The sequence below is a fragment of the Myripristis murdjan genome, chromosome 9 (assembly GCF_902150065.1).
Source record: "Myripristis murdjan chromosome 9, fMyrMur1.1, whole genome shotgun sequence".
Taxonomy (NCBI): domain Eukaryota; kingdom Metazoa; phylum Chordata; class Actinopteri; order Holocentriformes; family Holocentridae; genus Myripristis; species Myripristis murdjan.
Window position 1 is genome coordinate 38291642 of NC_043988.1, and position 12808 is coordinate 38304449.

At 46.1% G+C, this 12808-nt stretch overlaps 1 protein-coding gene across 1 annotated transcript in view; it reads right to left on the reverse strand.

The window, feature by feature from the left end:
- Window positions 1-12808, reverse strand: part of LOC115365041 (ankyrin repeat and EF-hand domain-containing protein 1-like) — a 14432-nt gene continuing 1624 nt past the window's right edge. Inside the window, exons 2-12 of the mRNA XM_030059753.1 lie at window positions 12079-12125; window positions 11523-11696; window positions 11171-11306; window positions 10205-10404; window positions 9293-9442; window positions 8677-8800; window positions 7225-7529; window positions 5562-5882; window positions 1176-1345; window positions 620-846; window positions 1-113 (exon numbers count right to left, since the gene is read on the reverse strand). Of these exons, the coding sequence (XP_029915613.1) occupies window positions 1-113; window positions 620-846; window positions 1176-1345; window positions 5562-5882; window positions 7225-7529; window positions 8677-8800; window positions 9293-9442; window positions 10205-10404; window positions 11171-11306; window positions 11523-11696; window positions 12079-12111 (1953 nt within the window). The 5' untranslated portion in view covers window positions 12112-12125. The remainder of the gene's footprint in view (window positions 114-619; window positions 847-1175; window positions 1346-5561; window positions 5883-7224; window positions 7530-8676; window positions 8801-9292; window positions 9443-10204; window positions 10405-11170; window positions 11307-11522; window positions 11697-12078; window positions 12126-12808) is intronic.

The window sequence follows — 12808 nt, forward strand, 5'->3', positions numbered from 1 at the left end:
TTACGTTTTCTTCTTCTGTTCTTTGGGTTTGGGCAGGCTGTCTAGCTGGTCCTGGACCAGCCGTGTGATGGTTGAGTTGCCGTAGCGACGGGTCACGTCCAAACAGCTCTGACCTGGGATCAGAACACAGTTTCACTGTTTACTGACATGAAGCCGAGCTGCAGCTGCGCTAACCTGGAGCCAGGTGAGCTACCGCCTGTCCCTGTACAGCGAGAAGTGGTGATGTCACAGTGATGTCATCATACCTCTGATGGAACGCATCATGGACCCTCTGGAGGCCATGTATATCTACCAGCCAAGAACATTGGTCAGCGTTAAACCAATCACAGCAGGGCAGCTGATTGCATCATCAGGCGTCACTACAGCAACAGCAGCTTTTAGAGCAGCTGATCGTTTCTCCAGAACAGAAGAAATTGCTAAATTTAGATTTGCTGTCAGTGACATCACCATTCCACACAGTGACGATCCCAGACTGAACTCCCTGCAGGTTATTTCTGCTGTATTTGTTTTTGTTGTTGTACTTAATTGTTTTAATTGATAAAGTTTAATTTTGTTGTTTGTGTTTGTCAACATGGAATCAACAGGGCACAAGACAAATGTCTCTGATCTGTTTATGTACCTTGTTTGTTCTGCGTCTGGACGTTGGCTCCAGCCCTGATGAGGATGTCCACGCAGGCGGGCCTGCAGCTCTCAATGGCCTTCATGAGGGGCGTGGCTCCACTGATCGACACGGCGTCCAGCTCCGCCCCGCAGGCCACCAGCAGCTGGACGACATCCAGCCGACTGGCGCTGCAGGCATGGTGAAGAGGTGTCCAGTTAAATTGGTCACACATGTTGACGTCCGCACTGTCAGGAGAAATAGCTGATCAATGACTGATCAATACCTGAGCAATAACTGATCACTGATCAGTCATTATGGGCAAGTGCTCAAGTCAGCCAGTAATCAATAGATGAACAAAGAACCACAGCAATGTATGGAGCAGCGGTGACTCGCTGTCAGAGCTGATCAGAATGTGCAGATCAATAATCAATCACTAAAATGAAAAAGTTTCATAATATATTTATGTGCAGGATATTATTATATTATTATAATATACTGTATTATTATACTGAATCATATGTAATGCTCCACTGGGCTCTCTGGCACCCCCTGCAGGTACAAGTCACTTTCTCACCCACAGCCGATGAGGAACTCTGCCACCTGCAGGTCGCCACTGCTGCACGCCATCATCAGCGGCGTTTTGTAGAAGCGATCTTGAACGTCAACCGGGACACCGTGGCTGAACGCCAGGCTAAGAGACTCCAGATCAGCTGCTTTCACACAGCGACTGATGCTGACAAACACCTGACATCACAATAACAACCAGAATAACAACCAGAATAACAGCTGTAGTAACAACTATAACAAATGTAATAATATCCCACACAGATTCATGAGTGTTCATCAGTGCCTTCAATCAACTGAACACAAAAAAGAATCTCTCTCTCTCTCTCTCTCTCTCTACATATATATATATATATATATGTATGTATGTATGTATATATATATATATATATATATATATATATATATATATATATACATATATACACACTACCAAAGTTTGGACACACCTTCTCATTCAATGCGTTTTCTTCAAATCTATGAAGCAAGATATCAAATATATGAAGCAAGATATATGGAATTATGTAGCAAAGAAAAAAAATAACTGTAAATATGTTTTATATTTTAGATTCCTCATAGTTGCCACCCTTTGCTTTGTTGACAGCGCTGCAAACCCTGGGCCTTCTCTCAGTGAGCTTCATGATGTAGTCACCTGAAATGGTTTTCACTTCACAGGTGTGCCTTGTCAGGGTTCATTTGTGGAATTTCTTGCTTTATCAATGGGGTTGGGACCATCAGTTGTGTTGTGCAGAAGTCAGGTTACTACACAGCCGACAGCCCTATTGGACAACTGTTAAAATTCATATTATGGCAAGAACCAAACAGCTAAGTAAAGAAAAACGAGTGGCCATCATTACTTTAAGAAATGAAGGTCAGTCAGTCCAGAAAATTGCAAAAACTTTAAATGTGTCCCCAAGTGGAGTCACAAAAACCATCAAGCGCTACAACGAAACTGGCACACATGAGGACCGACCCAGGAAAGGAAGACCAAGAGTCACCTCTGCTTCTGAGGACAAGTTCATCCGAGTCACCAGCCTCAGAAATCGCAAGTTAACAGCAGCTCAGATCAGAGAGCAGATAAATGCCACACAGAGTTCTAGCAGCAGACCCATCTCTAGAACAACTGTTAAGAGGAGACTGCGTGAATCAGGCCTTCATGGTCAAATAGCTGCTAGGAAACCACTGCTAAGGAGAGGCAACAAGCAGAAGAGATTTGTTTGGGCCAAGAAACACAAGGAATGGACATTAGACCAGTGGAAATCTGTGCTTTGGTCTGATGAGTCCAAATTTGAGATCTTTGGTTCTTTGGACAACCGCCGTGTCTTTGTGAGACGCAGAAAAGGTGAACGGATGGATTCCACATGCCTGGTTCCCACTGTGAAGCATGGAGGAGGAGGTGTGATGGTGTGGGGGGGTTTTGCTGGTGACACTGTTGGGGATTTATTCAAAATTGAAGGCACACTGAACCAGCATGGCTACCACAGCATCCTGCAGCGACATGCCATCCCATCCGGTTTGCGTTTAGTTGGACCATCATTTATTTTTCAACAGGACAATGACCCCAAACACACCTCCAGGCTGTGTAAGGGCTATTTGACCAAGAAGGAGAGTGATGGAGTGCTGCGGCAGATGACCTGGCCTCCACAGTCACCGGACCTGAACCCAATCCAGATGGTTTGGGGTGAGCTGGACCGCAGAGTGAAGGCAAAGGGGCCAACAAGTGCTAAACACCTCTGGGAACTCCTTCAAGACTGTTGGAAAACCATTTCAGGTGACTACCTCTTGAAGCTCATGGAGAGAATGCCAAGAGTGTGCAAAGCAGTAATCAGAGCAAAGGGTGGCTATTTTGAAGAAACTAGAATATAAAACATGTTTTCAGTTATTTCACCTTTTTTTGTTAAGTACATAACTCCACGTGTTCATTCATAGTTTTGATTCCTTCAGTTAGAATCTACAATGTAAATAGTCATGAAAATAAAGAAAACGCATTGAATGAGAAGGTGTGGCCAAACCTTTGACTGGTAGTGTGTGTGTGTGTGTATATATATATATATATATATACATATATATATATATATATATATATTCACTGTCTGTATATGAATATATCTAATATGTAATATATGAGGCTCCCTTTGGGGCAACATCTCTTCGGGGGGGTCTGACTGAATTCAATCAATTCTATGATAAAAGAAATACTGCTGAGCCAAAATTACAAAGTCTCTCAAAACAAGCATGAACAGGGTCTTACACACACACACACACACACACACACACACACACACACACCAGGGTGGGAATTATACTGCGGCCATGACGGCCATGGCCGTCGTTGCCCCTTACTCTGGCCGTAGTGCCCTGAAAATAATTGTAGCCCTCACGGCCAATTTGGCCGGAGTGCCCCAAGCAGTCAATCTCTCAAGGTTATCATGGATGCAAGAAAATCCCGAGCAGAAAAAAAGCGAATCCCGACCCAAAATGAATTGAATTTCTGCCCATGTTGGTGGCTTTGAAGCAAAGCAATGTTTTGCATGCGTGCGTAACCATTATACAACACATAGATCCGACCGAGCATTCTTAACATCAATCAGACGTTTAGAATGTGCTCAAATGAGCATGACAGCACAGCTAGCCGTGCTCAAATGAAAAATACCTCATCACTGAAAATATTACTCCGCCTATATCTTATTGCCCGAGTCTGTGTGGTTTCCATGGCAACAAGAAACGTTTCACTGAAACCCGCATCAAAAGCCGCTGTCAGCTTTGTTCGCCTGCATAATGGACCGTTTGGTTGTCAGTTTTGATTTCTTTGGCGACCTAAGTTTGGATAAACGGCTGAACGAGGAAGACAAGACAACAGAAAAAGGAGAGATACGCGAGAGTGACAAGTGAAGAGCTGGATCAGCTGGAGAGGTCAGGAAATGAAGCCGGTACGGCCGGTCAACGTCTTGGGCTGTCAAATGTCTACAAGACTACCTGACAAACACCTGGCAAACAGCTGATTTCTCACCTGTAAGGAAAGAAGAGCTGAACAAGATCCTCCGTGAATTTTATGGAGCTTTAATTTCTATAATAAAGAGAATGAGATGCCTCAGTGGATTCAGCACTACGGACAGTACCCGCTGAGGCAGATTCAGCACCACGGACAGTACCTGCTGAGGCAGATTCAGCACCACGGACAGTACCTGCTGAGGCGGATTCAGCACCACGGACAGTACCTGCTGAGGCAGCGTCAGCACCATGGACAGTACCTGCTGAGGCAGATTCAGCACCACGGACAGTACCTGCTGAGGCGGATTCAGCACCACGGACAGTACCTGTCAGATTTCCCACAGAGATGTGCGGCTGTAACTTTGTTCTTGTTATTAATGTGTTAATGTTATTAGTTATTAATTAGCCTATTAATCATTATTTGTTCAGTCTTAATGAGTTTCCTAGGTCATTGATTTAATTAATTCTTCAATTTGTTTGCATCTGTACATGAACATTAAATGAACATTTAATAAATCAACACATCTGTGAAAACTGTGGTCTTTATTTCAGAGGTAAATTGCTAACAGCCTGAAAAGGTGATTCTATAACTCTGTTCAGCCTTAATGTGACTGCTTACTGTCCTTACTTTTGCTGCTTCACCACATTAATCGGAGCTGACGTTAAATTGGAGTGACACACCCCCAGCTGAAATAAAACATCTGCCGGTGAGTTTATGAAATTGTTCTGGCGCCGACACTGGAAAGCAGTAGCCTGTATTTAAATATAACTGTTAATATAAGTTGGTTGTAGATAAAGATCAGCTGTGTTGCTGAGTCTGTGTCACGGCACCTGTTAGATTAAAAATGACTGAGAAGTCGGCAGAAGTATAACTATCAGTCCATGAAAAAAATATTTTTTTTCCAGCGGATATTCTAGTTACAGCATGATTGAATGATTTTGTGTTGCTGTGTGTGGTATTTATTCAGTTTTGGGAAATCAAAATGTCTAGAAAACATGATAAGCCCAAATTGGCTGACAAGGACTAGTTAATGTCAGATCTCATGTATTTCTGCTGAAACGGAGAGAATACTAGCAAAAGACTTTTATATTTTGGGAGCGAAATGCCCACAGTATGAACACATTTTGATTATACATTTTATTTTGTTGATAATGCATTGTATTTTGTGTGATTGTTTTTGTTTTGTTTTGTTTAATTGTATGAATTCATGGTGTTTATTCATAGCATAGGTTACAAGTCCACGCATTTTATTCAATGGCCTTGGTGCCCTGGCATGTGGCCTTAATGCCCTAAAAAAAAGTGGCAACACCAAAGGCCAAATGGCCTTGCCCCTAAAATTGCGTAATTCCCACCCTGACACACACACACACACACACACACACACACACACACACACACACACACCCTGTCAGGCTCCTCCATGGACCACGCTGAGTCGTCCATGATGGGGTGGTGTGGCGGGCGGTCCGAGGACCAGAAGCGCTCGATCATGAAGAGGGGCGGGCCTCCATTCGGGTGGCGGCGGGTGAGCGGCGGGGGGAGCACGCAGACAGGCAGGGGGAGGACAAACTTCCCCTTCTTCCTCCGCCTCCCCCCCTTCCCGGTCTTCCTCTCTTTGGGAGCGTAGGACGGCAGGGTGAAGGCCTTCTGCAGGAAGTGGACTCCTCTGAAGAAGTCTGACAGGTTGATGAGGCCGTCACGGTTCCTGTCGTGTTCCTGAACGATCTGCAAGATCCACCAAACACTTTGATCCGCCGACACTGACGACGTTTTCAGCTCAGTTTGATTTTGTGGAGAACCAGAGAGAAAACAGAGCACAACGCAAATTCCACATAGACATGTAGACCAATGATAGTGGTGAAAATAAAAAATAATAAAATAATACCACCAACAGCAATAATAATAGGACTAAATAATAATAATAACAATGAAATTATAGTATTAATAACAATAATAATACACTGATTCTTGAGAATTTGGATTAAACAGGTCTAAATTTTGAAAATAAAAAAATCAAACAATAATAAATCTATACTTATATGTTTATAGAAGAAGTTCTCAGCAATCAAGTAATGATTCGGTGGAACCTCCTGACTTTGTAATTTTTTCATAAAATATGTGTTTTTCAGGTCATTACTTAATTTTTGTCAACACAGTCAGACACAATAAAAAGCTAATTATTCCTATTTATCACCTTAAGTACACAATAATGTTGTTAAATGTTGAATATTCCCTTTTAATCACTTTTTATGCTCTTTTACATGTGCACTTTGAAAACTCTTGCCTCATGTGAGCCTAATTATTTGAATTTAATATAAAAAATAACATTTTTGAATATCATTGAACACATTCTTTGATTTATAGAAACAATTCCTTTAATAAAGCAGCTGTTTTGGAACAAAAGGTTGCAAACATACTATTTTATAACAAAAGAAGAGTTTAATCTGACTGTGGTGACAGAGTCCAAACAGTTGTGGCAGTGGCTTACTTACAACAACAGGAAAAAACTGAATTTTTCATCGCTCTAATCCATCCCTGCTAATCAACTTCATTTAACTATTTTGTGCAACAAATAACAATTCATCATTTTAGATTTCTATCCAAAAACAATAATGAATAACCAAATGTAAACTAGTAGGCTATTGTAACAACTCGTCCTTTCTCTTTCACTTAAATCAGTCTTTATCTTCCCTTCCTCTGCTCTCCTCTTCCAACTTTCCAACCTCTCCTTTCTCAGATATTCCTCCTTAAACTCTGGATCACTACATATTTTTTCCCTCCGCTTTCTCCGTTTCTTCTCCTTCATTCATCCACTACCAGCTCCTGCCTCACCATAATTTCCTAAAATGCATGCAACATTAGTGTTTCATCAGTAAATTGTTAATTGTATTAAATTATGCAAAATAATTTTTATGAGTTAGTTAGATTTGTTAAAAATGTCAAATGTCATGTTTTATCGTTATCAGCCCACAGTTCAGATATGAAGACGCTCTGTGAAGCTGATGTTAGCTAGATGTTACCATGACAACCGGTGTCATCATGTAAGCAGAGAGGAGTTTGGTCTTACTCTGTGGAGCTGATCTTCTCCTGCAGGGGCCTGGAGGTCCTTCATCACCGTGACAAATGTATCTGCGGAAACGTCGTCCACGGGACCCTCCATCTCCTGCGTTTCCATGGCGATGCGCAAGGCTTCCTGGCGCTCACAGGCCCAGTCGTGGAGCGCTGTTCTCCAGAGGTCGGGCTCTCCGGCGCCAGGTTTGGACGCCTTGGCCTGCAGGCGCTCAGCTTTCTTCAGCTCCTTGATGGTGGTCTTGTCCCGGGTCATGTGACGAGGCAGCAGACCTTCACTGTTCTTCTGCTTGCTGCTGCAGCCTGGAGGTACAACGTCACAAGGTTACACTGAAATACACACTGAGCCAAGACACACACACTATGACCCAAAACACACACACCCTGAAAAAATTACCAGATGAATGAAATCTCACCGTCTGTAGGCGCCTGAAGAGATAAAAGTTAATGACCGTTCTCCGCCACCAAGGGGAACCCACAACTTCCAATAACCTGGGGCTCTAGTTTCTCAGACCAGGTGAGGTGGGGGTGCAGTGCACCTGCGCCTCGCTAACTGGGTGTGTCCAGGTGGATTTTGAAAGTTTGTCACACCGTGCACGGTGGTGCAAGGACTCCACCGTCCCTCCTACCGTCTGAAGGGAGGAGAGAAGGCGTGGAGTGGGTCTGACTCAGCCGATTCACTTTAAACCAATCAGATGAGCTCCTGTCCTCGCCTTTAAAATGCAAAGGAGTAATGAACGTTTACACAGCTGACCTGGAGGAGGAGCAGCAGGTGGAGCGGAGCCCAGGAGAGCGGCGAGCACACGTCACCTAACCCTCACAGACAGGTGTCCTGACTGTCAGGCACAGTAACAAAACAATAAATACCCACAGAAACACGACACCACATAAACTTATCTCCATATGGACTGTCCGTCACAGCTGATGTCAGATCAGAGGAGATTGGCACAGTTTGTGCTGATGGTGAGGTTGTGGTGACGTGTGTGCTGCCCGCCGCTCAGCCAAACTCCCACCACGCCGGCTCCGCTCCGCCTTGTGCTGAAAGTAGACCTGGTTTGCTCTGGTCCAAACCAGCTCTGCAGGGGGTTCGCCTCCCTGCACCACCCTGCACTGCCCCGGGAAACTAGAGCCCCTGGACTCCTCAGAACCTGTGAAGTTCAGGTTCTTTTCCACTGGATGAGGAACCGTCATGCCTGGCAGGAAGTTCTGAGTCTGAATCTGTGTCTTCTTCTTCATGTGTTTCCTGTTTGGCGGCTGGATGCCCAGCTCTCACCTCTGATTCTGAGTCAAGTTTCCATCCACCACAGTAAGTCTTCAATTAAAAACCAAACAGCCAATCAGATCGCAGCAGCTGTAATGCGTCAGGCTGTCATTTTCCTCCCGGGCAGCAGGGGGCAGCTGTTTACAGTTTGGTATCTGATGTGATGTTGTTTACCATTATTCTGCCCACCTCTCTGTGCCAGGAAGCGGCAGCAGGTGGCGAAGCCTCCGGCGGCGGCCAGGTGCAGGGCGTTGGTCTGGTTTCCCGCCACAGCAGCGAGGTCGGCGCCGTACGCAGACAACAACACGAGCGCCTACGGAGACAGAGGAGGGACAAAAACAAAGGAAGTCAAGTTTTTGTATCAGCTGCTGTAGTTTGAATTAAAAGCCAGTTTCCACTGGCCATAATCCTTTTTTAATAAACAAGATAACAGATGAATATTATTATAACATCATTCCCACTGTTTTCCTGTCAGTTCCAGTTAGAAACATTTAGGCTGGGCTGCATCAACAGGGATTAATTTAATCTGAGGTCAGCTCAAAAACAGATTTAAAAAAAAATAATGATCCTAGTTCAGTGGTTCAAACCAAAATTAAATTATTAGTTAATTTGGACACTTTTCACAAGAACTTAAACCCAAGAACTTTAATTATACCGTTCTCGTTAGTTCTGGTCGTTTTTCTTCTCTAATAGACGTCGGTTTTCAATACATAGATCAATACATAGATCAATACATAGATCAATACATAGATCAATACATAGATCGATCGGTTTAAATTATAGATAGATTGAAAAAAAGCAGAACCTCAAAGAAGCCTCGTTCGGCGGCCATGTGGGCGGCGGTCATGTTCCTGTCGTCGCGGGCGTTGGGGTTTCCTCCTCGCTGCAGGATGGCCCTGACGAGCTCCACAAGCCCCGCCCTGCACGCCTCCATCAGCGCCGTGTGCCCCGTTACCTGGGCAACAACAACCTGACCAATCAGCCACTGTTTTGGCAGGAGAGAGAGACAGGAAAGGCAGGGGAGAGAGAGACAGGACGACCTGCAGCAAAGGGCCTGAGGTCGATTTGAACCCAGGACGCTGCGGTCAGGACTCACCTGAACAGGTGTGACGCGCTCTACTACCAGGTGAGCTGCCGGGGCGTGGCGCCCCCTTCAGGAGAGCTTTTCAATGTGTCAGACACTTTGGTTCATAAAAAGCTGATTTCCTAATGGCAGTGTGTCTGTCTGCTTCCTGTTTGTCTGTTTCCTGGTGTTTTTTGTGTGTTGGTTTCCTGTCTCCCTCTCACCCTGTCTCTCTCTCTTTCTCTCTCTCTCTCTCTCTCTCTCTGTCAGTGTCATTCGCCCACCTTCCCACACCTGTCCTGAGTCAGACTCCTCAGCCCTGATTGGTCTGTTCCCTCCCCAGTGTTTCCCTTAGCCAGTCCAGGTGTGTTCCAGGTCCCCCCAGGTGTCTGTATGAACATCCTGCCTCCGCTCGCCAGCCTTTGCTAATATCTGTTGATTATAAATGTATAGATATATAAATATAGAGATCACCAACTGATCACCAAATATATTTGTCAAGAGAGGAAGAGAAATCTGAAGTCGACAGGCTAACCGCTCGTTAGCGAGCTAGCAGGGCGCACAGGACTGGACTCTTCCACAGTTCCTGTGTTCGACGAACTCTGATTACAATTATTTTCAGCTTAAAATAGAATCATTCAGCAGCTCCAACACCTGATGGCCGATGTTGGGGTCAGCTCCGCCCTCCAGGAGGCTGAGAGCCACGCCCACTTCCTGCCGGGCGACCTCACAGGCGGCCAGCAGGACGGGTTTCCCCGCCGCCGACACGTTGTTGACGTCGGCGTCGGCGCCGAGCAGCAGCTGGAGGCAACGCAGGTGAGGCCCGCTGGAGGCCACGCAGCAGAACAACACACCTGTGGAGACACACACACATCCTGGACTGTGAAACTGCAGTCACACACACCTGCAGCTTTTAAAATTTTAATGTCAGCTGGTCAGAGTGTAAAGTCTCAGTTCTCAGCTGAACAGCAACAAACTTCAAACACCGACAGAAGTTACACCTTAAAACTTAGAGAGACATGTTTGGGGTCTCGGTGCGTTCAGGGTCTCGGTGCGTTCGGGGTCTCGGTGCGTTCGGTGTCTCGGTGCGTTCGGTGTCTCGGTGCGTTCGGTGTCTCGGTGCGTTCGGGGTCTCGGTGCGTTCGGGGTCTCGGTGCGTTCGGGGTCTCGGTGCGTTCGGGGTCTCGGTGCGTTCGGGGTCTCGGTGCGTTCGGAGTCTCGGTGCGTTCAGGGACTCGGTGTGTTCGGTGTCTCGGTGCGTTCGGGGTCTCGGTGCGTTCGGGGTCACGTTGTGTTCACGACGATGTTTGGAGTGTGAAAGTGTTTTCTCTCCTCTCAGGCCAGCCAGGCGTTTCCATGGGAACGGGAACGCAGAGCTTGCTGAAAACGGTCATGTGAGATCGTCATGTGATCTAGCGTGTGCTTCTGCGTTCTGCATCATGGAAGGAAGAACAGTGTGAAAGTGTGTGTCGCGTGTGAAAGTGTGTGTCGCGTGTGAAAGTGTGTGTCGCGTGTGAAAGTGTGTGTCGCGTGTGAAAGTGTGTGTCGTGTTGCGTAGACACGGCCTAAGTTGCCAGTTTGTTGACTCTGAGCTCGGTGGAGGGGCGGAGCCACTTTGACCTTTGCCCTCGTGGTCCACGATGCTGCTGGTGGCACGGTCGCCGGCCAGCAGAGCCACGACGCCGTCATGGCCGAGCTGCGCCGCCAGCATCACCGCCGTCCGGCCCGCCCCGTCCTGAACACCCGGGTCAGCACCCTGAAGCACACACACACACACACACACACACACACACACACACACACCACCCTGAAACAGAGCAGCAGCAGTTTGTTGCAAAGAGCCGATCGGCTTCCAGACATCTCAATGCCGTCCAGACCTTGTGGGAACAGGAAGTGGGCTGATGAAACAGGAAGTGGGGTCCAGGCTAGTTACAGGCTGTTTACGGGCTGGTTGCAGACTAATTAGGGTTACCTGGCTCAGCAGGAAGTGGACCATGTCTGTGAGGTTGTTGGCGGCGGCGGCGTGCAGCGCTGATCGTCCGTCACTCGGCTCCGTCAGGTTGACGAGGCCGGCGACGCCGAGGCGCAGCAGCTGCCTCACCTGCGGCTGATCTCTGTTGGTGACGCTCTGCAGCAGCCGCCGCACCTGTGGGGACAAAACAGGAAGCGGCACCTCATCGAGCTTTTCCATTGGCTGCTGCTCTTCCTGTGTGCTTTACGTGTCTGAGCTGTGAACGAGCAGAACTTATTCAAACCAGTGACCCGGGAGGGGCGGAGCAGTGGCCAATCATGTGGACCGTTGCCATGGTAACATTGGGGTAACTGACACCTTAAGTGACCGACATGTCGGCGTGAACCTTCACAGCAGCAAGAAAAAAAAAAAAAAAAAAAAAAGGCAGAAGCAGAAGCCCAAGAGAGGCACATCTCCTACCTGCAGTATGTGTTATATTATATTATGATTTTTTTATTATGATATTATGGTTCTGTTATGAAAATGATAATGAACCTCCAGAGACTGAAGGACTGACCTGCAGGAGCTGCCGGCGATCCTCCGCAGACATGACGCCTCGCTCGGCTGAAAACACCAAACACAGAAAAACATCAACAAATCAGATCAAAGACGAGAGGAGAGAAACTCATGAACCAGAAGAACGAGGTCAGATTCTGTTCAGGTTTGTTACCAGGTGGGTTTTTTTCATTAAAATGACAGCAGCACGTGTGGAAAACAAAGCATGAAGCTGGCAGGTGGAGGTGCTAACAGACTCGCAAAATAATCAGACATCATCAGAACACAACAAGATGACAAAAAACAATAAACAAACAAAAAGACAGCCACGCCCCCAGGACGGCAGGGGCGGAGCTACAGACCAAGTGCAGCTTTGGTTTGTGATGACGAGGGAAGCGAGCAGCAGCCAAAACCCCATCAATAAGGAATTATTACATTACTAATATTAGTAATATTAACGGGCCTAATAAATGAAGATTGTGAACAAGGTCTTTCAGATTATTCCATAATCAGCTGGTGATTATTACTCAAAACTGTCTCCCTCTCTAACCCTAACTGACAACTGAATTATAATTATTAATTATTATAGATTAGCATTCATTTTAATTATTATGAGCCAGGAAATCAGTTCCAAATGTTTAGTGAGACTGACATGAGAGATGATTTTCTTCTGCAGCTCCAAAACATTAAATCAGATCAATACTGATCAATACTGAAGTGACTTATGATGATGATGATCTGAGCCCCAAAGA